Source organism: Vicia villosa, unplaced genomic scaffold (assembly GCF_029867415.1).
Source record: "Vicia villosa cultivar HV-30 ecotype Madison, WI unplaced genomic scaffold, Vvil1.0 ctg.000024F_1_1, whole genome shotgun sequence".
Lineage (NCBI taxonomy): Eukaryota > Viridiplantae > Streptophyta > Magnoliopsida > Fabales > Fabaceae > Vicia > Vicia villosa.
Window position 1 is genome coordinate 1,807,404 of NW_026704956.1, and position 27,354 is coordinate 1,834,757.

At 33.3% G+C, this 27,354-nt stretch overlaps 1 protein-coding gene and 1 pseudogene across 1 annotated transcript; both read right to left on the reverse strand.

Moving 5' to 3' along the window:
- Positions 1–4,250: 4,250 nt before the first annotated feature.
- LOC131622097 (cold-responsive protein kinase 1-like) lies at positions 4,251–11,590 on the reverse strand. The gene is made up of 8 exons (XM_058893148.1): positions 11,069–11,590; positions 6,405–6,805; positions 6,188–6,307; positions 5,929–6,056; positions 5,618–5,831; positions 5,289–5,520; positions 5,036–5,186; positions 4,251–4,941 (listed from the first exon to the last, which is right to left on the reverse strand). The coding sequence occupies exons 1-8, from the start codon at positions 11,449–11,451 to the stop codon at positions 4,627–4,629; spliced, it is 1,944 nt and encodes a 647-aa protein (XP_058749131.1). The 5' UTR covers positions 11,452–11,590; the 3' UTR covers positions 4,251–4,626.
- Positions 11,591–23,254: 11,664 nt separating this feature from the next.
- Positions 23,255–24,172, reverse strand: LOC131622117 (uncharacterized; annotated as a pseudogene).
- Between the last annotated feature and the right edge of the window lie 3,182 nt (positions 24,173–27,354).

Genomic DNA, 27,354 nt, shown 5'->3' on the forward strand with positions numbered 1-27,354 from the left:
AAGATTTGATAACATTGTTGTAGCCTTGGAAGAGTCCAAGGATCTTCTCACTTTGAGCAAGGAAGAGCTTCAAAGTTCATTGGAAGCACATGAGCAAAGACTAGATGAAAGAGGGAATGACAAGGCCAAGGCGGAAATTGCATTGCAAGCAAGGTTCAATGAGAAGAACAAGAAGTCCAAAGGCAAGTGGTCTTCAAGAGGCAAGGCAAATTTTCAGAATTCTAGTGGAAAGGATTCCCAAGGTTCTAGGAATTCCATGGCACAAAGAGGAGAGAGTAGCACTAGAGGTGGTGGTCAAAGTAGCAACTTCAAGAGATTTGACAAAAGCAATGTGAAATGCTATAATTGTCAAAAGCTTGGTCATTTTGCAAAAGAGTGTAATGCAAAATCCAAGGAAAATCATGGGGATGAAGCTAAAGTTGCTAGGCAAGAGGTAGAGGAAGATGACACGCTTCTTGTTATGATCACGGAGGAGAACAATGGCTGTAAGGAAGGGCTGGACAGCAACGCAGTGACGCGTCAGTGGCTGGGCAGCAAGCATAACAGTGCAGAATTTTCTGCACAAGTGCATACGGAGCGAAACGCAATGGTTACCATTCGAGGTGGAGTCCAAAACAGTGATGAATGGTACTTGGACTCGGGTTGTTCAACGCATATGACCGGTAGAAAAGATTGGTTTGTGAAAATCAATCAAGCTACGCGGAATAGAGTGAGATTCGCGGATGACACTACGTTAGCGGCCGACGGAGTAGGTGACGTTTTGATCAAGAAAAAAGATGGGAGTCATTCTTTGATCAAAGATGTATTATACATTCCAGGAATAAGGTGTAACCTTTTGAGTATTGGCCAATTGCTCGAGAAGAACTACACAATTCGGATGGAAAACAAGATTTTACGCGTTTTTGACCAAAAAGGCGTTTTAGTCTTGAGAGCACCTATGGCTGCAAATAGAACTTTCAAAATAGAGTTGAAAGTCATGGAACATAAGTGTTTAGCTACAGCCGCTAGTAGAGAAGAGTGGTTGTGGCACTACCGGTTTGGACACCTCAATTTTAGAGACCTCGACGCGTTGCAAAGGCATGGCATGGTAACCGGGCTGCCAAGGATTAATCTTCCAGCTGAACTATGTGAAGAGTGTGTGCAAGGGAAGCAACATAGAAACAGTTTCAGCAAGGATGTTGGTCATAGGACCAAGATGCACCTTGAGGTGGTGTATTCCGACGTGTGTGGCCCAATGCAAGTCGACTCGTATGGAGGGAACAGGTACTTTGTTACTTTTATTGATGACTTTAGTAGGAAACTATGGATTTACCTCATAAAGAGGAAGAGTGAGGTGTTCGAAGTATTCAAGCGTTTTAAGTCCATGGCGGAGCGGCAATCCGGACACAAGTTGAAAATTCTCAAAACGGATGGTGGAGGTGAATATACCTCAAGTGAGTTCGAGAATTATTGTGATGAGGAGGGTGTAGTGCGTGAGGTTGTTCCACCTTACACGCCTCAACAAAATGGAATTGCCGAGCGGAGAAATCGCTCAATTATGAACATGGTTCGTAGCATGTTGAAGGGGAAGGACTTGCCGAAAGAACTATGGGGTGAAGCGGTCTCTACAGCAGCCTATTTGTTGAATAGGTGCCCTACTAAGAGTCTTGACAAAGTGACACCGGAAGAGGTATGGTCTGGTCATAAACCGAATTTAGCGCATTTAAGAGTTTTCGGTTCGATCGTTTTTAGACATATTCCGGGCCAACTTAGAAAAAAGTTGGATGACAAAGGTGAGGTGATGATTCTTGTTGGATACCATCCTACCGGAGGCTACAAACTGTTTGACATGAGTAGCAAAAAGATCGTGATAAGTCGGGACGTAGTGGTCGAGGAGCTGAAGCAGTTTGACAGCAGAAAAACTGCTCTTTCTGGTGCAGAAACTGGTTCCTCAACAGAGGGAAACCGGTTTCCTTCGCGAAAACTGGCTGAAATGGGAATTTCTGAAGAAGAAATCGGTTCCTCTGAAACTGGTAATCGGTTTCCAGTGCAGAATGCAGAAAATCAGCAGCAGCAGCAGGTTCCAGTTGTTGTTCCGAATCCGATCGAAGGTGGCAATGTTAATTCCAGTAGAAGACCAACAAGACACAGAGGTCTACCACAAAGGCTCCAAGATTGTGAAGTATTCCAAGACAACGAGATTGATCATGATGGTGATCTCATTCATTTTGCGCTTATGGCCGAATCCGAACATGTTAGTACGGAAGAGGCATTAAGCAATGCAAAATGGGTCTGTGCTATGAAAGAGGAGCTGGAATCCATTGAGAAAAACAGTACTTGGGAGCTGGTAGACTTGCCGGAAAAGAAGAAAGCAATCGGAGTAAAGTGGGTTTACAAAGTGAAGACAAATCCTAAAGGCGAGATTGTCAAGCATAAGGCTCGACTAGTAGCAAAAGGATTTTTGCAGCGAGAAGGTGTAGACTATGACGAGGTATTTGCTCCGGTAGCTAGATTGGAGACCATAAGGCTGGTTGTTGGTATTGCCAATAGTAAGAGTTGGCAAATGTACCAAATGGACGTGAAATCCGCATTTTTGAATGGTACACTTGAAGAGGAAGTCTATGTAGAGCAGCCCCCCGGTTTTGAGATAGAAAACCAAGAGGGTAGAGTCTACAAATTGAAGAAAGCTCTCTATGGTTTGAAACAAGCTCCTAGAGCTTGGAACAAACGCATAGACACTTTTCTTATTGAGGTAGGCTTCAAGAAGTGTGTGTCCGAACATGGAGTTTATGTGAAGACGGACAAGACTAAAGGTGTGATCATTCTCTGCTTGTATGTGGATGACCTCTTGATAACGGGCAGCAATGAGGAGTTTATTTCCAAGTTCAAAGGAGATCTTATGGAAGAGTTTGAGATGAGTGATCTTGGTGTCATGACATACTTTCTTGGCATTGAGTTTCACAAGTCCAAGTTGGGACTTCTCATGCACCAAAGAAAGTATGCTCATGAGATATTGAAAAGGTGTGATTTGGAGCATTGTAATGCTGCCAATTCACCTATGGAACCAAGGCTGCAGCTGTCCAAAAGTGAGGAAGAGGATGACGTAGACCCAACTCAATATAGGAGATTGATTGGATCCTTACGTTACTTGTGCAATACACGACCGGATTTGGCATTTAGTGTCGGTATTGTGAGTAGATTCATGGCGAGACCGAAGGTGTCTCATTTGGCAGCAGTTAAGAGAATCCTTCGCTATGTCAAAGGTACTCTTGGCTGTGGAATTCTCTTTCCCGCGGCTGATGTGGGCAACATGTGCGAATTGCTCGGTTATACGGATTCCAATTGGTGTGGAGATAAAGACGATAGGAAATCAACCGCCGGTTATGTCTTTATGTTCGGAGGAGCTCCAATCTCTTGGTGCTCTAAGAAGGAATCCGTGGTGGCACTCTCTTCTTGTGAGGCCGAGTATATCGCAGCCTCCATGTGTGCATGTCAATCCGTGTGGCTTATGAATCTACTTGGTGAGTTGGGCAACTTTGATGTGAAAGTTGTCACACTATTTGTGGACAACCTCTCAACTATCAACCTTGCTAAGAATCCCATTGCACATGGGAGAAGCAAGCATATAGAGATGAGGTTTCATTACTTGAGGGAGCTGGTGTGTGGTGGACAGCTGAAGCTTGCTCATTGTCGAAGCGAAGAACAACTTGCGGATTTGTTGACGAAGGCGGTAACAAACGAAGTGTTCAAGAGGCTTGTGAAGAAATTGAGCTTGAAGAATGTGGAGTGCTTGACTTAAGGTGGTGTGTTGAAAGTATAAGTCAAGCACATGAAGCTTCAGAAGTGATTCTGTGCAGAACAGCTTATTTGGAAAAGCTGTTTCTGCACTGAAGCAGAAAAACAAACTTTCGAAGGGAACCGGTTTCCAACACGTTTTCTAGTTTTGTTGTGTGCTGACAGTAGCAGTTTTGGTTGTAGTGTTTTGTTTGTTTTTGTTAATTGCTTGTTATAAATAGCTCCAAATGTGTACATTGATTGTAATGCCATTTTGAATAAAAAACATTTACAATTCTCCTCAAATTACTCTCTCAAATTACTCTCTATCTCTCTCTCATCTTCATCTTCCCCAAAACCCATTTTCACCATTGATTCACCTTAGAGCTTTAGGCTTGTTCCAACAAGATTGGATCACAGGTCGATGATACCATGTGAACATGCAATGGTGCAACTTCATGAATGAAAACAGTTGCAGCTATTGCTTGATGAATAAGAAAGTATAAGAATTGCATGTGAGGAAGAAGAAAGGGAAAGTATATTGCTCAATCTCAATCTTTTACATCAGTTAGTAGTTCTTATATAGCTAGTGAGGAGATAACAATCAACTAACTAGATAACAAACTTTACTAACTGAATAACTAACTCTCTAAGTTAGTTATTATCAATAGTTTGTGTAACTTCAACTATATCATCATTCACAAGAGACATACATCATGCATGGATTGAGAATAACAACATATATTTATGGAGAAATTTTTATATTGTTCCTCTTATTTCATTTAATGTTACAAAACCTTAATACATAGTATAATTTTCTTGTAACAGCGAAGGAAATGTACGACTCATCCCTTTACTGCTGCATATAATTAATCAACGAGCTGATAAAATAGAAAAGGAGGCAGTAGCATTAGATGTAGAAGAACCAGTTGAGGTAGAGTTTCCTTCACGAGACCTAAGATTCGTATCTACAAACACAGGCATAGTTGGTTGTAGGTGCTCCACTAAACTCTTGGTTTGGAGGAGGACTACTACTTCAGACATTGTTGGTCTCATTCCTGCTGATGCTTGAGTGCATAGTAAAGCAATCTCTATCATTTTCTTCACTTCTTCTCCATCATAATCATTAGGGTCTAAGGTCTTGTCCACGAGCTCCAAGTGCCTGCCTCTCTCATGCAGTTTCCATGACTGTTAAGTGAAAATCAAATACCATATGGTAAAATGATTAGAGAGGTGGTAATAACTAAAAATTCCTATGTATGACTTGTGAGAAATTGCTTACCTTTTGAAGAAGGTAATCACCATCATCATCTTCCTTTATTTCTGTACTCTTTTGACCGCTTATGATTTCTAGGACTACAATACCATAACTATAGGTATCAGCCTTTTCTGATAATTGGCCATGAATTGCATACTCAGGTGCCGTGTATCCCCTGACCAATGGATAATATACATAACGTGAGACTTAGTTCTCTCTTTTATAACATATGTTTTTTAGTTAAATGTAATCTATGTGAATGAAATTGTTGTCTTACAAAGTTCCTGCAACTCCTGTGCTTAGATGAGATCGATCCCCGGGCAAAAGCCGCGCCAATCCAAAATCAGCAATTTTGGGGTGAAGATTATCATCAAGGAGTATATTGCTAGTCTTTATATCTCTATGTATAATGGAAATGTGGAATTCCTCATGTAGGTAGGCCAGTCCCCTTGCCGTGCCTAAAATTATATCACACCTTTGTTTCCAATTGAGGGAACCTTGTTTTTCACCTATTTAATTAACAGGTTTATATACTTAAGATTATGAAAAAGGTAGAAGAAGAAACATTCAACAAGTTAAATAATTATATGAATTGAAGTGATTTACCAAATAAGAATTTGTCTAGGCTGCTGTTTGCCATGTATTCATAAACAAGGATTCTCTCTTGTTTTTTACTGCAACAACCAAGAAGTCTAACAAGATTCCTATGATGAACATTGCTTATGAGCTTTACTTCACTTTCAAAATCATTGTCTATCTTGCTGGATTTTCCCAAAACCAGTTTCTTGACTGCTACAACATTTCCATTTTTTAGAGTACCCTATTTCAATAACATGGTTGACAAAACATTCACATAATCATTATTGTCTTCGAACATGATGCTTCTCATTGAAATTATAAAATAGACTTTAGATTACCTTGTATACATCACCAAAGCCTCCTTCTCCCAGTTTGTTTTCTTCACTGAAGTTTTTTGTTGCAGCTTTCAAATCACTATACTTGTAGTTAACTGGACCTTTCAACTCAGTTGCTCCCAATATGTTTCCTGCCAAGGAACAGAACCAAACATCACAGAGAACACAGTAGTTAAACCGTTGTAAAAGTGTATTGAAGTGTTTTTCTATACAACAACAAAGAGAATACACACTAAAGCAACACGCATCACAATTCACAAACCTCTAGGAGCTCTCTTGGGTTTTCTATATTGTCGCCAAGCTAATATTGCAAGAATGATTGCAATAACACCTACACCTCCGACAACACCACCTATAATGGCCCATTTGTTGCTTGAACCACCTTCATAACAGAAAAGAAGAGCTTACACCAGTTCCATTGAAATGAGGTACTGCTAATCTAACATGAATGAAAAGTGAACTTTATATTATATTTGTACCTTGATTTAAATAGGTTGTGATATCAATAGCCTGATTATCAGCAAAAAAGGGTGTCTCTGAGTATCTCATAAAACACCCTGCATCATATGCTCTACCATCTGTATTAGGAAGACAAGTTTGCAAGCTGTTGTATCCAACTGTCATGCAATCAAGACAAGTACTTTCTGTGGCAGTTTCAACACACTGTGCAATGGCATAAATTGAACTATTGCTACCAGGATTCACCACTGTCTTAGTAGCTGCAAAAAAGCCTTTAATTTTTGGTGTTGCTAATTGGAGATCCATTAGCACTTTTAGTCCAATCGTTCCAAAAGAGGCACCTTCCTTTGCAGTCTTGTTCCCACATAATATACCACCCCCAGGTTGATTTGTTTGATCGTAGAATCTTTGACTCTCGTACCTTAATATCATCATTGTTATATTTAGAAGTAGTATTCAACATCAAAGTCAAATCAAAAATTGACTATGCTGAGTGATGAGTTTAATTCAAGTTATGTAAGTAGGAGTTAGTTAGAATCAATTCGTATAACTAATTTTGTTAGTTAGAGGTAATTTTTGTTGTTAATTTGTTAAATGAAGCATAAACTTGTTGAACAAGTAACAACTACCTAGTGTGTGTGTGTATATATATATATATATATATATATATATATATATATATATATATATATATATATATATATATATATATATATATATATATATATATATATATATATATAGAGAGAGAGAGAGGAGGGATCAAATTACACCAATCAGTTACACTAAGTGTTACACTCTTTTATAACCATTAATTGTACTTTAATCTAACGGTTATTAAAAGACCTCTTTTAGACTCATGATTCACGTGATTCTTTCTAAAGATAGTTTCCTCTATTTTTGGTAATAAATAAAAACATGATTTTTTAAATATTTAAAAAATCAAAAAGTTAGAATTCTTAAATAATTCTTAAAAAAATTATTGATTATTAATAAAAAAAAAATTCTTCTTATTTTTAAAATAATATCAACTTTTGTATTTTCTTTATATTAACTTTTATTATATTCAACTAAAGTAAATAATGAATTATGATTTTAAATATTTTTTAAAAAATCATAATTTTTAATAAAAATTTAAAATAATCTCACTTTTTGTATTTTCTTTATATTAATTTTTATTATATTCAACTAAAGCAAATAATGAATTATGATTCTAAATATTTTTAAAAAATCATAATTCTTAATAAAAAATAGTTTTTTAATTTTAAATGAATTTATTTTTTATTTAATTTCTTTAATATTTTCAATACGATTTTGTAATCTATTTAAAAATTTATAGATTTCATAGTATGCTTTAAAAGAATAAAATTTTGTTTTACTTAAAAAATATTAAATTTTACTTTTTCTTTTAATTTTATCCTTTTAAAACAATATTATTTAATTTATTTTAAATAAAACAATATTTATCTACTTAAAATACACAATAAAACCTATAAGTTTTTAAATAAAATTTAAAATTGTATTAATAAACATAAATTGAAAAAAATAAAATAGTGAGTAATGTGTGTATAATTATCATGTTGAAAATCGGGAAAAAAAGTGAACATTTTATTGAACTTAATTTATATCATTTTTTAATTTATTTTATTCAAAACTTAAACATTATATTATATACTCTTTACTTGTTGTTTAGTTTTATTTTCTTCATACATGTTTTGAATGTATTATTGCATACTATTGTTTAAAAGGTATTAGTTGAATTTATATATAATAGAACTTGATTTAAAGAAAAACGTGGATAAAATTTTGTTTTGTTTAGAAAATATTATTAAATATTAAAATTCACATTTTTTATTAAAAATTATGATTTTTTAAGAAATATTTAAAATCATAATTCATTATTTACTTTAGTTGAATATAATAAAAGTTATTATAAAGAAAATACAAAAGTTGAGATTATTTTAAAAATAAGAAGAAAATATTTTTTTAATAATCAATAATTTGTTTTAGAATTATTTAAGAATTCTAACTTTTTTGATTTATTAAATATTTAAAAAATCATGTTTTTATTTATTACCAAAAATAGAGGAAACTATCTTTAGAAAGAATCACGTGAATCATGAGTCTAAAATAGGTCTTTTAATAACCGTTAGATTAAAGTACAATCAATGGTTATAAAAGAGTGTAACATTTAGTGTAACTTGTTGGTGTAATTTGATCCCTCCTCATATATATATATATATATATATATATATATATATATATATATATATATATATATATATATATATATATATATATATATATATATATATATATATATATATATATATATATATATATATATATATATATATATATATATATAGCACGTATCAAATGAGAACTTTAGTTATTATGAAAACTTATAACTTTTAATAATAACCATATAATTTAAAATTAATGGCTCAGATTTCACTCAAATTTTAAGAGACAATAATTAATAGATAGATTTTGGTTTAAATATATATCACATATATGCAAATCTGAACATTGATTTTAAATCGTATGGTTATTACTAAAAGTTCTCAGTTCTCATAATAACTGAAGTTCTCATTTGATACGTCACATATATATATATATATATATATATATATATATATATATATATATATATATATATATATATATATATATATATATATATATATATATATATATATATATATGAATGAATGAATAAGTTATAAGAGTATATGAGAATGAATAAGTTATAAGAGAATGTGAGAATGAATAAGAGCCATCAAATTTCAAAAGAAAGGGTTGAGATTAAAAGAAAATTTTAAAATTTAATTAATGATTTATCTTTCCTCTTAATAGCACATGATTTAGTAAAGATCACAATTTAATCTCAGACTTCCTTTTAAAATCTGATGGTTCTTATTCATTCTCATATAACTTACCTATTCTCATATGATATGTCCTCATATATAAGACATATCAATGAATAAGTTATATATATATATATATATATATATATATATATATATATATATATATATATATATATATATATATATATATATATATATATATATATATAAAAGGAGGGATATATTTACTCCAAGAGTAAATTATTGTAACTTACTCTACATCTTGATCATTTATTCTTTTCAATCTAATGGTTAAAAATAATAAGTAATTAAATGTGGGGAGAGAAAACTATTCCTTATTATTTTTAATTATTAGATTGAAAAAAATTAATGGTCAATATATGGAGTAAGTTATAATAACTTACTTTTGAAGTAAATATATCTCTCCTCCATATATATATATATATATATATATATATATATATATATATATATATATATATATATATATATATATATATATATATATATATATATATATATATATATATATATATATATATATAGGGGACGACTCAAGTGAGAACACTTGGTTATTATGAGAAATGAGAACAATGAATCACGACCATTAAATTTTGATTTTGTTGATTTTAATGGACAAGATTAGTTTCTCTTTCTATGTTGATTTAAAATAAATACTAAGGATCATAGAAAGAGAAACTAATCTTGTCCATTAAAATCAACAAAATCAAAATTTAATGGTCGTGATTCATTGTTCTCATTTCTCATAATAACCAAGTGTTCTCACTTGAGTCGTCCCCTATATATATATATATATATATATATATATATATATATATATATATATATATATATATATATATATATATATATATATATATATATATATATATATATATATATATATATATATATATATATATATATATATATGAAACACATATCATATGTGAATGTCTTCTTTATGTGAGAATGTGAGAATGATTCTGAACCATTAGATTTTAAAATAAATGGTGGAGATTATGTGTTAATCTTTTTTCTCTCTCCTACATCATTTATTTTAATAATGGAGGATAGATAATAAAAAAGTCACACATAATATATATATATATATATATATATATATATATATATATATATATATATATATATATATATATATATATATATATATATATATATATATATATATAAAACACATATCATATGTGAATGTCTTCTTTATATGAGAATGTGAGAATGATTCTGAACTATTAGATTTTAAAATAAATGGTGGAGATTATGTGTGAATCTTTTTTTTCTCTCCTACATCATTTATTTTAATAATGGAGGATAGATAATAAAAAATTCACACATAATCTGCACCATTTATTTTAAAATCTAATGGTTCATATTCATTATCATAATAATAATAATAATAATAATAATAATAATGATAATAATAATAATAATATACCCTTGAAGAACAAAATTAAACGACTAATACATAGAAAGATGAATTTCAATGAAAGTGAATTTTTTAACTAGTTTTTTGTTTTGATTTAAAAATATAGAGAACTCGGCAAGAAAAAGGAACACAAATTTTCAATCATATTATGACATAAACTAGCTGGTGCTAGTTATCGAATTGAACTTAAATGTTTGCCAAATTAATTTGAACTAATGATATAAAATTTTTTTTTGATAGAAATTTAAAAAGAGAAAAGATTCTTTGACATCTCATCCAAATAACATAAATATAAAAAAAACATATATTTTAAAACAATATTTAAAGTTTTTTATTAAAATTAATTACTTAGACACATTCATACCTTAAGAAACAGCCATCGTAGATGAGTCTAGCACCATTGGAAGCTGAGCAGTTACGAATTTTAGTAGAAGCTGTGTTGAAGCAAGCAACGCAATCCTTTTTGGAGAGGTAATTTCTGCATTGAAAAAGAGAATATACTATCACATCTCCTCTTGCTTCTTGTGCCGTTGCAAAGTGTTTGCTTCCATTGCTAATTTCATTTCTCAAATCTGAAAATGTTCCATTAATGTTTGCATAGAAGCTGCGCAAATTTGATGCGTTATATGAGCTGCATCCACTGTCTATTACTATACTTGTTTGTGAATCTCCAACTACACAGTTATAACTAATTATTATGTTCCAACACACCAACGTTGTGAAGACTAGCTTAAGTTGAAGCATCATCCTTAATAGTTTTAGTCTTTTTTAAGGTATATTTGTTTCTAATATGAGAGATGAGACAAGTCAACCAATGTCTTATAGATTGGAGTATGTCGTTTGTCTTATAGATATTGAGTATATGCTAGTATAAATATAGACAGAGATAAATGAGAAGAGTCTCACTAGGAGAATAGGGTGGGATTTAGTTTAAAAAAAATTCAAAGAGAGAAAAAATTATTAATTTTAAAGATATTAAGACAATGGAACCGATTAAAGGGTCAAACCAGGGGATATTCACGGTGCAGTTTGAACGGTTTTGACGCTAAAAATCATCTGAACCACATGAGAAAAAAAATATGCGGTATGATTTGGTTCGGTTGACTTTCAAAAATAAAAATCGAACCAAACCAAACTAATGCGGTTTGGGTTGGTTCGATTTTTTACAAAAAAAAAAAATTATCGAGCCATACATACACATATTCAGGAAAATATAATTTTTGTGTTTAATAGTTGATACATTACCATAAAAAAATTTATAATTGTCAAAATAAATTTATAATTTAATACATAAAAATGCGTCTTACAATTTTATCTTAGGTCTAAGGAATAATATATATAAAATTACATTCGTAAATAAATATTATACAAAGAGTACGATAAAATATATTTTGTAAAAATAGTATTTATAAATGAATAGTATTTTGTTTTTTATCATATATAAATTAAAATAAATATCATACAAAGAATATGATAAAATATACACATAATACTAGTTGATTTCTCTAAAAAAAATTAAAGAAATATATATTGGTTAGGAAGATTTTGTAACATAATGCGGTTTGGTTTAGTTTGCAAAATATAAACCGCAAACCGAATCGAACCGTGCAATTCTGTTAGAAAATGACTCAAACACATCCTAATTAAATGTGATTTTTTGCAGTTTCGATTCGGTTTTGCGGTTTTCTATTGAACCGATTTGGTTTTTAACACCCCTAGGTTAAATAATCTAAATTAGGGTTTTAGGTATTGAAGAGTATATAAGAGATTTCTAAAAAATTTAATTTAATTAAAATATATAGAATTAAAAATGTATGTGATCTTATAAATAACTCAAAATTTAATTTTAGTTCATATAAATATTTCCTTCGAACTGTGGTTCTCTTAAAATTTTTCGTTCATAATTTTGGTCTTTACTGTCTATTTTTTCTAACAGAAGCTGACGTGACAAGCCACATCACTTAAGGTCAACATTATATTTGACTGCAAAAAAACGTGTTAGATTGCGTGAGTCACAAACCTTCCTAAATTCCTTTGAATATGCTGAAATGTTGTTTCCATTCATCAACACCTTGCGTGTTTACTATTGTCATTATTTTTCTGTTTACTATCCACTAGCTAATTGTTACTCAATATAGTGGAAAAAACAAGTCGGAAACAAGTTGAGTTCAACTTGTGAATGTATTCTCTCTAGTTGATTGGAATGAGCGCTCTAGCCAAACTCTTCACCTTTTCATTAAGCAAGTATATGCAAGCAGCCAAAGAGATTGTCACCTGAAGCAAAGGAATGCCTTTTTAGCTTGATCGTGCATGTGAACTGTTCGATGAAATGCCTTAAAAGAATGAAGTTTCGTGAGGCATCATGATAAAATGTTATAGCCATGCTAAATTGTGTCGTGAAATTCTTTAATGAAATTTTTACAACATTGTTATATTTATGCTTTAGCTCTCTATCAATGCATTTGCTTCCTCTCGTGTTCCTCCTCATCTATCTCTGTAGTTTGAGCAATAGAAGTTCAGGGTCCTCCATATCCTTCCGATTAAGATAGTGATATAACCGGCCTTTGTTCAACAAAATCAAGAAATAACGAGCATAAGTTGTGTTTTCAGGCACAATTTTATTTCTGTTAAATTGAATCGGCACCAATTGGGTCACCATCTCAATTATGGGGAGATCAATACTATGAGTTTCTACTTACGAGGAGTGTCACTATAGATCATATGAGATATTTTCCATACTCTAGACACCACCTTCATTTCCTTCTGAATCTAAGTCTTTTTGTAAAAATAAACAAACATATAAAAGAAAGAAAATCATTCTCTATAATTTGTCTTTTTCCATTAAAGAATAGCACTCTATTTGTCACATAATACCTATGAACTAGTAATAAAGCTGAAAGATATGCACTTAATACTCTCCAGGAAACACAAACCAATGACCTACTTTCTCCTAGCACACAATACTCTCCAAGAAATGTAAAATTATATGCTTAACATCTTTAACTCCTTCTCCACATAAACCGCAATAAATAGGACCTTGAACACATTTTCATAAAAAAAACATTCTAGTTTGCGCACAATTCGTACATAAATTCCACAAAATTCTTGTTAACTCTCGAAGGGGTCTTAATTTTCTAAAAAAGCTCCCACTTCTCACCAATCATTACATATGAAGTATAAATAGAATCTTCTATACAATAACGGAAATTCTAGAACTTTTAAAACATGTCACTAATGATGTCCCAACATCAAGACATGATGTCAAGACAAATGTTATAACATCTGTTGAGAGACAGAATCCAATAAACCAGACTGTAAAATATGCAGGAATAAATTATAGAATGGTAAATAATTGAGATATCTCCTTAAATCTTGGAACAAAACCTTAAGTTTCCTAAATTGTCTCAATATCCAATTTTAGAAACTTATCTACAGTTGGAGATCAAATCACTTATTCTAGATTAAATCTTCTTGACCTGCAAAAATAATTGAGATATATCCAAAAGAGATATCACAAAATCAAATCAAATCTGTTAAGATTTAAAACAACCTATACTGATGTTCTGGTTTAGCACGTCACAACATATGTCAGAACACCTGTCTTCAACGCAACATTCACAATCTGCTGTATCAGCTTAATCAAGATGTTATGACATCTTGCTCAACATCTATCATGAACCATATTTTAGCAAAATTTCCATCAATCCTAAAACCATGGATCTAACAATCTCCCCCTTTGGCAAGTTTTGGCTAAAACAACCAAAGCACAATTAATCCTGGAGATAGGAATAAAACCACAAACAAAAACACAAGCTACATGAAAACATGTAAACTTTGTAAATTATGCAATCATATCATTATATCTGAGATTACATGCAGTTACAAATCATCATTTTCAATATTCCAGAAACATCACATTAACACAACTCAATAACTTGTACAATCAGAGAGGTCCATTACTCCCCCTATCACGCAGAACCAATTCTCCCCCTCGGATAGAAAACCCAAAGCACAAGAAAAAACCAACCACATTACTCCCCCTCAAGGGGAAAATCCAAATCACAAGAATCTTAAGCACGAGATATCCAAAACCATACAACAGAGGCACCAGCAGCAGAAGCCTCACACATAACTTAGAGCACAGTAGCCAAGGTACTCCATAAACCTCAACAGACAGGATGTTGGAATATCTGGTAGGACATCCTGCACACATCAGTAGTAGCAGTAGAAGTAGCAGTAATAGCAGCAGCAAATAGCACAACGCCAGTAACAATCAGCACTAACAAGCATGACAGACTATCATGCTCCCCTAAGTAATTGCATATACCTAGCAACCACACTAGACTACGCTATCCTAATATTTAATAACATGTCAAGACATGTGACATGCAACATTCTTTACTTCTAAAAAAGCAAAAAAACAAACTAATCCTACTAACAATTACTAACACTTTACTCTCCCTTTTAGGCAAAAATTGATAAAATAGAGTGAGTGTACAAGGACACTAGAAATAAAAACAACATTTTTTTGTTTTTATTTATTTATTTTGACAACAAAAAAACTAAAAAAACAAAACTATCAAATCCTTCCACCTGAGTCCTTTAAGTTGACCCAATCTTCATCAGCATCTGAGTCAGAGTCATGTAACTGAACATAATTTTTCTTGAAGGACTTCATCTTTGACACAAAATTCTTCCATGTCACTGATGTTCCAGTAGATGTTCCAACAGTAGACTCAATCTTTTTTGGATCAATACTCTTATCCTTCTTGGCTTCTAGTAAGGTATTAATTGAAATAAATAGTTACCTCGTTTGTAATGATGCTTTGCTTGTAACGACACTCCAGTCAATGAGAGCGTGTTTGAAAGACGTTAAATCATCCTTAGTAACAACGCACCACTCATCATAGAAGAGAGACACTCTCTAGTTCTTCTTTCTCTCTTCGCAAGCTTTGACTGCCGAACCCTACGAGGAGGAGGGTCCTCGGACATAAGGAGCGAGCGGAGGCGCTCGCGGGGAGTGCCTACCCGAGACCACAAGGAGGACAAGTGGAGGTGCTCCCAGGGAGCACCTGCTCGAGGTCGGGACTGAGGGTAGCAACTTTGTTCAGCTAGACGTCGTGTTGCTTATGCCGGGCATGGATTGACGGGGAGGGAAATCCCTTGGACTAAGAAAGGTTTGGGCCTTTCAGTCTAATTGGGCCAAACGCCGGTCCAATCCCGAACAGATATTATTAATGATGCAGTTTTACTCTTTCTTACTTAAAGGCCATGGAAGAAAAACTACAGTATTTATTTTTCGATAATGGTCTAAATCTAAAAAAGTATTTTTTAATCAAATAATTTAGTGACTAGTATTAACTAAGCTGCCTTAATTAGACAATTTCTTTTGATTTCATTTAATTTAATGATGACAATTACTTTTGATTTGATTTGATTTAATTTAACGATGATTCAACTCTTTTAAACAAATAATTATATATTTCTTTAATTTAAAAAATATTATTATAAAATTTTCTTTAAACCTCTAAATATAGTGGAGACTATTTGAAGGCTACAAGGAATAACTAGTCGTATCAATTAGCTGAGATGAGACTTCATGAATGGGTGAGATTAAATAGTAAGTACTGCCAAAAATTATGATAATGGCTTGATTTGAACATTTGTATTTTTTGTGAAGGATAATGTATGTATAAGGACATTGATGGGCATGGTTTGGACCAAGTCAGTATACTAAATAGCAGCCAGAAAAACCAGGCGTTTACTTCTATTAATTATACGTATCATATGTATTCCAATTATGATTTCCAGAAGACGTGCAAGAACATCCACCACCTCTAACAATTTGATTTTGATTTTGAATGCTATCGTTTTCATATACCTGTACACCTTAAATAATAATAATAATAAATACAATTATTTAGTGTTTATTGAATGATAATGAATTGATAAATTCTCATGTGAAAAAGAAGGTTGGATGAATAATGATTTTATATCAAAAAAGTTCTAATTATTCTGATTAAAATGAATTAGATGGGTATAGTAAACTTATCTACACATTCTCCTATGTGTTAGATTAATAATCAACTTTCAAGGTAAAAACTTTCTTTGACCTTCCAAAAAGACAACTAAATTTCTTTGAGTATTTTTAATGGAAGTTATTTAATGCATATATAAATTTAAAGTTCCGAAGTTTAGTAATTTTTTAAATCATTGGAGTAGATATCTGTAGTGTTCCTGTTACTTGAATTTTTGTGTAAGTTGTTTCTTGAAGCAAATGTGTTGTTTATCATTAAATAATATTAGTTTTGATAAGTGTTGGGGCTAGGATAAATATAAATTGATTGATTGTTTTTTTATAAAAAGCATATAGATTGCTTATTGAAATCACTATTGAAGTAAAATTGTTTTTTTTTATTGAAAGTAAAATTGGTTTGATTTGCTTAAATGTTGCTTAAATGCAATGTGGCAATTGATCCTACACAAAATAGCTCAAGCACTAAAAAATTAGTTCTTCCAATGGGGATGCTTTTAAAAAACATTGATCTTCTACTTGTCATGCAACTCTCCCGATCAGCAACAACGAGACCAAAAAACACGTAGAATTATGAGGTTGTTCTTCTAATTGTCATTCAACTCTCCCAATCAGCAACAACATGCACTAAGCCAAATTTGGCTTTTAGCAGCACTTCTACGAGAGCGCTTTTAGGCAAAAGCACTGCTATAGGTTTTGCTAAAAACAAAACTAAAAATCAAGGGAAAAAAGCACTGCTATATGGGATCCTACGAAAGCGTTTTTAAAATCGCTTTATAAGGCTACCTAAAGAAAGCGCTTTATAAATGCGCTGCTATAGGGGAGGATATGAAAGCGTTGCTATAGGGGTAGGCTACGAAAGCGCTTTTAGGAGAAAAAGTGCTGGTATATGATACCTAAGAAAGCGCTTTATAAAAGCGTTGGAGTAGCTCATTTAAAATTAAAATTTTTAAACAAAACTAACAAAACACGCGTTTTGCCTCTCAGAACCCTAATTCGAACAACACCACCACCAGCTCCATCACCTCTCACTCTCCTACTCGCAGCAGCCGCCGACGAACAGCACCACCACCACCTCTACCGCCGTCTTTTCGCCTTCTCCGAACGCAACTCGGACCACATTCAAAGAAAACGGGGCAGGAAAAAAACGTTACTCCCTCCGCGACTGCAACTGCGAAGAACCCCCTCCCTCTGCGAGAACGACGTGAAGATTTCCAGCCACCACGAAGCGTGCTCACATTTTCCTCTGTTTGCGAAGACAGTCGTGTCTTCCTCCTCGCTCCGAGTTTGTTCCTGATGAGTTCCGCTGCATTTCGATGAGTTTACCTGATATCGATGTAACTTGACATGTTTTCCTAAATTTCTTTCAAAATGTTAACTTGGAGTCGGTGATTACCTTCTACACCCCCCTTCCAAATAAAAATCTCTTGTCCAAATTGGTTTAATAAAAGAGAGAATATAGTACGCTTGAAAAATTCTTCCATATGATTTTCTGTTTAAACTTTATTTTTTTTTAAGAACTGTCATGATCATCTGATATTGTATTTATTTAAGGCATTCAAGAACAAGTGCTTGACTGAGTTTACTTCATGCTTTTGTTGCAGATTCAAAAACAATGGTATAATTTATAATGCTTTTTTTGTATATAATCGAAATCGCTTCTTTGTTAAAATAATGAGATTACTGAAATAATGGGATTACGATTGTAAATTATAGGTTTATGGGATAACAATGGTATATTACAGGTTCATGAAATAATGATGCCAAAAATGCAGGTTTAGAAATTAAAAAAATAATAGGTTTATTAAAAATACTAACGAGAGCGCTGCCTTAGGCCTATCTATGAAAGCGCTTTTTAAGAAAAAGAGCTGCCTTAGGGCTATTTATGAAAGCGCTTTTAAAAGCGCTGTCGTAGGTAGGCTTTAAAAAGCATAAAAGGCATTCTAAAGTATGCCTAAGAAAGCGCTTTTCAATAAAAAAGCGTTGTCTTAGGCCTATATATTAAAGCGCTTTTTAAGAAAAAGCGTTGCCTTAGGCCTACCTTCGACAACGCTTTTGCCTAAACAAAAAGCACTGCTAAAACCTATAGCAGCGCCACCTACGGCAGCGCTTTTAAGCGTTTTTAAAGCCCCAAAAAAGCGCTTTCGTAGGTCTTTTATGGCATAGTGGTGATTTTTTAGTTGTCATGTAACTCCTCCATTTGAGCCCACATTTCCATAAGGGAGGGAGATGCCACATTTCCATCCAAAACCTTAAGGCTCCTAAACCAAAAGAGAGGGAGATGTCACATTTCCATCCAAAACCTTAAGGCATCGAGCATATGAGTCACCAACCTTATAAATTAGACATTTCACTCATTCATAGGTTATACTACACTTAAACACTCACATTTGAACCCAACAATCTTTCTACAAGTGTGATACTATTTGTTGGAGAGGCCGAGGAAGCCAGGAGCAATAATGCAATCAATACTCCAAAACCATAAGAGAGAGAGATAGAGAGAGAGAGAGACCATATCTATATTCAAAACCCAAAGGCATCAGGTATATGAGTCACCTCTCTTATAAATCCAAAATTTCACTCACATGTGAACCCAAGTTTGGAATTTCTCATATGTTAATAGTCTCACATCAAAACATATGTGACATGAGCATATGTTTTTAAGTGGGGGAAATTATTACGATACAAGTCAATTTTGCAAGGTTGAGTTTTTCGCAACCACAAGTCTTAAGATGATATCAACATTTGTTGGACCATCAAACATCAGGTTTCTGTTCTCGAGTCAACCACCATTTATATCCATGCACCAAGTTCAATAGTATTGGGCGTGAAGGTGTGTGTTAAAAGTCCCACATTAGACAATATGTGACCTAAACATATGTTTATAAGTGGAGACAACCTTCACTTTATATATAGGTTTTTAAGGTTGAGTTAGACCTTACCATAATTCTTAAAATATTTCAAAATAAGATTTTAATATATTGAAAGTTGTAATCACAATGTTGAGAATAATCTTACTTAGATAAAAAGGAAAAATAAATCTAATAAACTTTGCTTAACGGGCCTTAGACTAATACTACAAATTACTATTTATATTTAATATTTAGAACACCCCCTTAAGATGGTGAATATACATATCAATCATTTCAAGTTTGTAAGTAAGATGGTTAAATCGTTCTGGTGGTAAACCCTCCATTGACATATTGTGAGATGATACCCAGAAGAAAGATATGTTGTAGTTATAATTCAATTATCCATATTTTCTTTGATGAAATACCGACCAATCTCAATGTGTTTTGTCACTTCATGTTGAGCAAGATTATGTCAAATATTGATGGTTGATTTATTATTGCAAAATAACTTCATAGGGCTTTCACATTGTATCTCCAAATCTTCTAGCACTTGTTTCATCCATAATATTCATAATTTCCTTGTGTCATACCTCTAAATTCTGCTTCACCTCTTGATTGAGAAACTACATTTTTTTCTTACTCCTCCAATCAACCATTTCTCACACAAAAACGTACAATAGCTTAAAGTAGATATTGTATCACTCACTAAATTTTCATAATCAGCATAAGTGTAAACCTCTATAGTTAGACTTCTACCTCTTTTAAACAAGACCCATTTCCTTGGGTTGACTTTAAGATATTGTAGAACATGTTCTACAACTTGCTAGTGTCTCTCCCTTGGATCTTGCACAAATTATATGACCACACTAATTTCATATGGCGAATCTAGCCTAATATGTCCCAAGTAAATCAACTTTCCCTTTAATCTCTAATACCGACTCTTGGCACTTTCCTCCTTAATGTTTATCCAATGACTTTTCTCAATGCGAACACTTGCGGGTTTGCATCCAAGTTTTTTGTTTCCTACGATAGATCAAGTACATATTTTATTTAAGAGATAAAGATGCATTATTTTGAGTAGGATACCTCAATTCCTAAGAAATACTCCCTCCATTCCTATTTATAAGAAAATTTTGATTTTTTAGGTTCATTGAATAAATGATATATTTGGACTATATATAGGTTAGATACATCAATTATTAAATGAACCTAAAAAATTAGAATTTTCTTATAAATAGGAATGGAGGGAGTACTTGATTATCCCAAGGTCTTTCATCTCAACCACTAATAAGTTTTCTTTGATTAGTTGTCTCTCAATAAAATCATCACCTACAACAATAATATCATCAATATAAACAAGACACTATATATAATTAGTGTTTTCCCATTGTGAATGGTTGATGAAGAAAGTGTGTTCTCCTTGACTTTCCTTATAGCCTAAACATACCATGGAATTTGGCAATCCTCCAAACTATGTCTGAGGTGATTACTTTAACCTAGATAAGGCCTTTTTAAACGACACACATTGTTGGTTCCACTTGTAAAATCAAAGTCAGTTGGAATCTTTCAATACACCTCCTTCTCTAAATCTTCATGTAATAATACTTTTTTTTTTTTTTTTTTTTTTAATTTCATGACTTTTTCTAACTAAACATAATAGAGAATTATAACCATTTTTATTTCACTCATTACATTTTAGTACATTAACTTTGGAGGATTTATTTGTATTGTAGATGTTATTGATAGGTAGCTCTCTTACTAGATATAATCATATCAAGATTTTATCTTTCTTTGATAAACTAGCTTAGGTTTCATACAAATCTTACATTTCACTTTTAAGGGAGTCATAATTTTTACAATTTAAATTACCATTTTTTAAGGTTCTCCTTTTAAACTCATTCATTTCATCTACAATTTTTAATTTTCATTTTCTAGAGATTTAATATGATTTTTATGTGTCATAATAACCTATTCTAGCTCATCATTTTCTTTGCTAACTTTTACACTAAGATCATACATTTTTTTATAGAAAAAAATGGTTACCTCACCATAATCTTCATGGTTAGTCATAATACAAAAGTTTACCTCTTCACTTGATTCTTTAGATGCATTTGAATTTTCTATTGTGATCTTCTTCTTATTTTGGAGTATTTGCATTTATTCTTCTTCTTTCAGTTTCTTGGAAATCTTTGACTCATTTAACGTTTCCTATAAATTATTAATAAATTCATATCTCCATATTTTAGTACTGGATTTGGTTTTCAACACGAGTCCTTAAATCTTAGATATTTTTTAGAGATGTAATTTTTGAAAGTATTGCCAATAATTTTAACATTTGAGAACTATCTCTAAGATTTACTTAATTTTCATTTGACATCTCTAATTATTGGCCGTGTGTGTTCATCCCGTTCCTTTTAATATCAACAGAACATTCTTAGATCATTTCAAGAATGTCCCACACTTCTTTGGCAGTATTGCAGTTATAAACATAATTGTACTCTCTATTGGTGATCACATTTATCATTTTGTACTTAACTTAAAAAGCTTTTTTCAATTTTCTTTTTTATTTTATGGTCCATAATTCTCCCAGTTTGTTTATTACTTATGTTTTGTACAGGAACAAGAAATAGGTGGAGATCGAATGGAACATAGTTCATGTGCAATGGAGTGAGGTTCTAGTATGGGGGAGCGGGAGTGGACGTGCAAGATTAGTACTTTAACGCCTAAGCTAGTGAATAAGGGAGAAAGTAGTTTGAGGAGTTTGATCAGTGTATTTTGATGCACATTATTCTACTATTGTACTTAGGCATTTCTCTAGTTTGTTTAATTAATTTTACTATTTTATTGTGTTTTTATATTTAATTTTATCTTTTTCTTTTATTTATTTTCACCATTAACAGTTATTTGATACCTTTTCACTGTGCAGACCATAACTTGAGCTACAGGATATTGTTTTGCACGTTCTGATATGCGTTGAAAAGCTAATAGAAAGAGCTACAAGTTTTGTGTTGGAGGCAAAAGCTGGTTCGGAGTGTAGAGGTCTCGAATAATTTGTTGAAGTTCCAGACTTAAGAAATAGTTAGTTTTGGGTCGGGTTATTTTATGTTTTTCAACCCGGTTGGGTTAGATTTCTATGTTTTTCCCATACCTAGTAGTCACGGCTACTGGTCATGCTCTCAAATTATTCACGGTTCATCACCGAATTTTTCACTATTCACGAATTGATAACTCAGAGCTTAGGGAATTCATGGAGATCTAATTTCAATTGATGATTTGCTATATTCAGGTTCCAATACCTTTAGGTTATAATAATTTCAATTCAGTTTTTATTCCTTTTAACTTCATTCTATGGTACTTGCATGCTTAATCTGATTTTCCTAGAGTATGTTGATTTAATTTGATTGTTGTATGATTGTTAACTATAATCACGTTAGCATTTTCTTAATTTGTTATCGTGTTCGATTAAATCGCATTTGCTTAATTCACGAGAGCTTCAACCCGTTTGCTTAATCTGGATAATAGGAACTTACATCACCCATGATGCAACTATCAATGCTGGACCTTGAACTTTCACACATGTACTTAGGCATAGAAGTTGATATGGATGCCTTTGAAGACTAGGAGCTAGTTGGGGAAACACTAGAAGAAAGCTTGTTGGCAGATATCAAGCTCGAGAGACTAGAATCACAGATTCAATTTTATTTCTTGAAGCAAAACTTGACGGTGTTTTGACCGGAGGGGGAGATGCGGGAGGCTTTGAATTTCCCCCAATAACTTTTCTTCTTGCAGAATTAATTGGATACTTACCAATATTATCAGATAAATTGCTACCACAAGATATGGAAGATACTGATTTTGCCTTGGTTGATACTGACTGACCAGAAGTTAATTTGGATAATATTGTGGGCTTAGGCTGTGTACCACGTGAACCTCCAATAACAAATGCTTTTGGAATTGGGCTGACTCTATCACCAATTGTATGTTTTGCTCTGTCCTGTTCATTTTTGGCATGCAAACCGCTAATTGATGCTCTCTTGACTGAAATTGTGGAACTTGCAATAGGCTTTGCTGGTAACTTTGATAGTTTTGAAATAGATGATTCCCTCCTTGTAGCAAGAGGATGTAGAATTTGTGTAAAAGTATTATTGTTTGTAGCCTCCCCAATTCCTCTCATAAATGGTGTTGTTGGATTCCTAAGGGTTTGTGGGGCCTTTATCTTGTTGCGAGTAACCGCACTAACTTTTCTGGATGGAGTTTGTAACCCTGGTAGCCCAGAGGCAGATGACACTCTAGTTGTTGCAGTTGCAAGTTTGGACTTACGGCTAGAATTTTGAATTGAAGCTCGAACATCCTCAAACAAATCACCCTCCAAATCAGCACTTTCAAAGGTCAAACTATCACTCCCTAATGTCGAAATGGAGTCACATGATTTGAATACATCCTCTTCAATCCTCGGCATTGATTCTTTCTCAACACCCTCAAGTATACTAGACAACTCATCCAGATGCAGAACCCGAACACTAGTGAAAAAAGCATTGTCTCAAGCTAAACTCTTACGCAAATTGCATTTAGGGTTTCTCATTGTAATTTCTCAATAGTTTGAGTTTCATCCTCCCACTGTTCAATTTTGGTAGCAGCGTCTTCGAACTTCTTCGAATTCAGAGTGTACCAAGCCTCGTTTTTTTGAATTTTGGTAATTGGAAGAAATGGGATCGAGGAGCGAATCATCAGTGGATAAAAAATCGATGATGCTGAGGCGACGATTGTTCATATCCTTGTTTCTCAAAGAAAAATCTGAGTCGGAGTTCATCGAGGTTAATCGGCGGTGAACGTTGTTGATTCCGCCGTGAAAGTGGTTTGTTGACGGAAGAGTGAGAGCGTTTTTTGTTTCAGAATTTTGAATTTTGGAGTAGCGGCTACATGTGATACCAAAAGAAAGCAATGTGAACATACATGTTATTCAGGTTAAACATGTAAAGGCTAAGCATGTTATTCAGGTCAAACATACGTAGCAAGGATAAGCAATGCGTACATACATGCTATAATACGGTGGGAAAACTGACTTTTAGAAATGTTGCAGATAGCAAGAGTCGCCACCGACTTTTATTTTATCCAATATATAGAAAGGCTAAAAGAATAGGAAAAGACCTTTTAAAAAGATTTTGAGTTCGGGGGGTAGGTTATACAAAGGGAAAGTGTAAGCACCCTTTGTATCCATGGTTATCCTTGGGCTCTTAATTTCTTAGCTCACTTTGTTTTCAAAATGTTTGAAGTGTAGTGTGTGAATAGTAAAACTTTGTTAAGGAGAGATGTGACTCATATTTCAGACTGGCTAATGGCATGACACGAAAACACCACACGTTCATTGACTGGTTCCTGGAGATTTTAAACCACCACCGGTGGTGGTTTCTTCCATCATCTCCGGCGAGCTTGATTATGGAACCTGCAAAAGTGAACGGAAACAAGTGCAAAAATGACCCTAGTCCACTAATTAGAACCTTGTGAGTCTGATGGTGCTATCCATTTGTCCTGAAAACACTTGTAACAGGCTACACGAAGAAGACAATTCCGAAGCCCTAATCATGGTGGCTTTCGATTTAGGCGTCGAAACTTACAAACGATTGTTCCAAACATTCCCAAACATTAATATGAACATGAACAAATGCATAAAAATCATTTATTTGGCATAAAACAAAGATTTGAGATTCAAGAACTTTTACCAACAGTGCAACTTTGTGGAGGTGGTTCCGGGCACGCCTTGGCTTGTGTAAAGGTTTGGATCAATTGCTGGAAGGCTCAGAGAGATGAATTGATCCATAGGATGGAATGAGAACGGCCGGGAGATTGAATTTGAATGTGCCCTAAAACTTGGAATTTTTGGATGACTTCTTTAGGGTTCTTCAGGCCAGCTTTTCGTCCAAAATTCATTAGGATTCCTTATGCCTATATAGTAGAAGGATTTTAGGGTACAAACTTGAATCAAATCTTTATTGAATCAAAGATTGGAATTTGGTAAATTTTGATTTTTGAATCATTCTAATTATAGCCAATTTTGCTCATTCTTTCACCAATTTTCTTTCCACGAAACTGATTCAAATATATTGCCCAATTGATGATTGAATATGATTGGAATGCCATGCCAAATCAAATCTTTGATTTTTTGCTTGACTTATTGAATTTAATCACTTTTAAATGGATAAAAACTTCATAATAAATCAAATAAAACCTATAAATTCGTGGCAATTAGATTTGAGGCCTTGGATAACTTGAGGATCAATATTGGATCATAATAAGTTGGGCCTCTTTGCAATGAAATCCATTTTGAAGCCTTTTTGTTTCACATCTAGGACTTTTTGGAAAGCTCAAGATGTCCTCTATAAGCCACTTTGGAACCTTTTTTCCATTTGAATATTTTATCTTGATGATATGGGCTTTGACAAAAAACAGCTTTTGGTTGACTTTCAAAAAGGACCTGTAATGTTTTGATCCATATCTCTCAAATGAAGCATTTTTAGCATTGGCATGTCAGAGACAAACTTGTAGAGAATTCAGTTTCCTTCAAAATAGGCTTTGGATGGGAAATTTCTTATGTTCCATATGAAATTTATGGCTGGTCAAAGTTCAGTTGACTTTTAGATCAAAAACCCTAATTTAGAAACTTTAAGTTTTGTTGATCTCTGAACTTTCTTTGATGAATCATGATCAATCCTTGATCAAATGATGAATGATACTTCAAAATGAGGATGTTGACCAAAAATCAAGAATTTTGACTATAATTTGACCACAATTGACTTTTAGGTCAAATCAGTCGACTGTTGACCATTTGAGTTGTTTTGTGAATCAAAGCTTGAAATATATTGGGCAAATTTTGGGGTATGACAGCTGCCCCTGTTCAATCTCCTTATACCTGAGGATGTAGATTGGCATGTTTGCCTGTCGAAATCTGAAGGTAGAAGAGGATTGAACACTAGAATACCGAGGAATTTGCCCTTGCTGAGGCTGGGACTTTTGCCGGAGATGGGCTTAAAGATGCCATCCGGATGTTGGCAGAAGGATGTGTGAGATGGGCTTAAAGATGCCATCGGGTTGATGTATTGACGTGAATCAGACTGAGTCGTACATTAGACCGTTTCTGTGGTGTCGGAATTAAGTTATTGGCTCAATTGCCTTGAGCGTTTGGATCATATAAGTGAATTGATTGTCGTGACTTTGTTGTCATGACTCCATTGTCATGACTCAATTGTCATGTTCGTTTCTGAATTGAATACCAGGATTAGATATGCGACTTAACTGACGTGACTCCATTGTCGTGGCTCAATTGTCGTGATTCAAATGTCGTGATTCCATTATGGTGACTCAGTTGTTGTGATTCCATTATCGTGACTCAGTTGTCGTGATTCCATTATCGTGACTCAGTTGTCGTGATTCCATTATCGTGACTCAGTTATCGTGATTCAATTATCGTGACTCAGTTGTCGTGACCTCATTGTCGTGACTCCATTGTCGTGACTCCATTGTCGTGACTCCATTGTCGTGACTCCATTGTCGTGATCGTGACTCAGTTGTCGTGATTCCATTATCGTGACTCAGTTGTCGTGATTCCATTATCGTGACTCAGTGTCATGACTCCATTGTCGTGACTCTGCTGTCGTAATTCAATTGTCGTGACTCCATTGTCGTGATTCAATTATCGTAACTCAATTGTCGTGACTCTATTGTCGTGACTCAGTTGTCGTGATTCCATTATCGTGACTCAGTTGTCGT

Coding starts and splice junctions, on each gene's coding strand:
- LOC131622097 (XM_058893148.1), bottom strand. CDS start 11,451: ATGATGCTTCAACTTAAGCTAGTCTTCACAACGTTGGTGTGTTGGAAC. Junction 6,308..6,404: donor CACAACCTATTTAAATCAAG/GTACAAATATAA, acceptor TCTGTTATGAAG/GTGGTTCAAGCAACAAATGG. Junction 6,057..6,187: donor ACCCAAGAGAGCTCCTAGAG/GTTTGTGAATTG, acceptor GTTCCTTGGCAG/GAAACATATTGGGAGCAACT.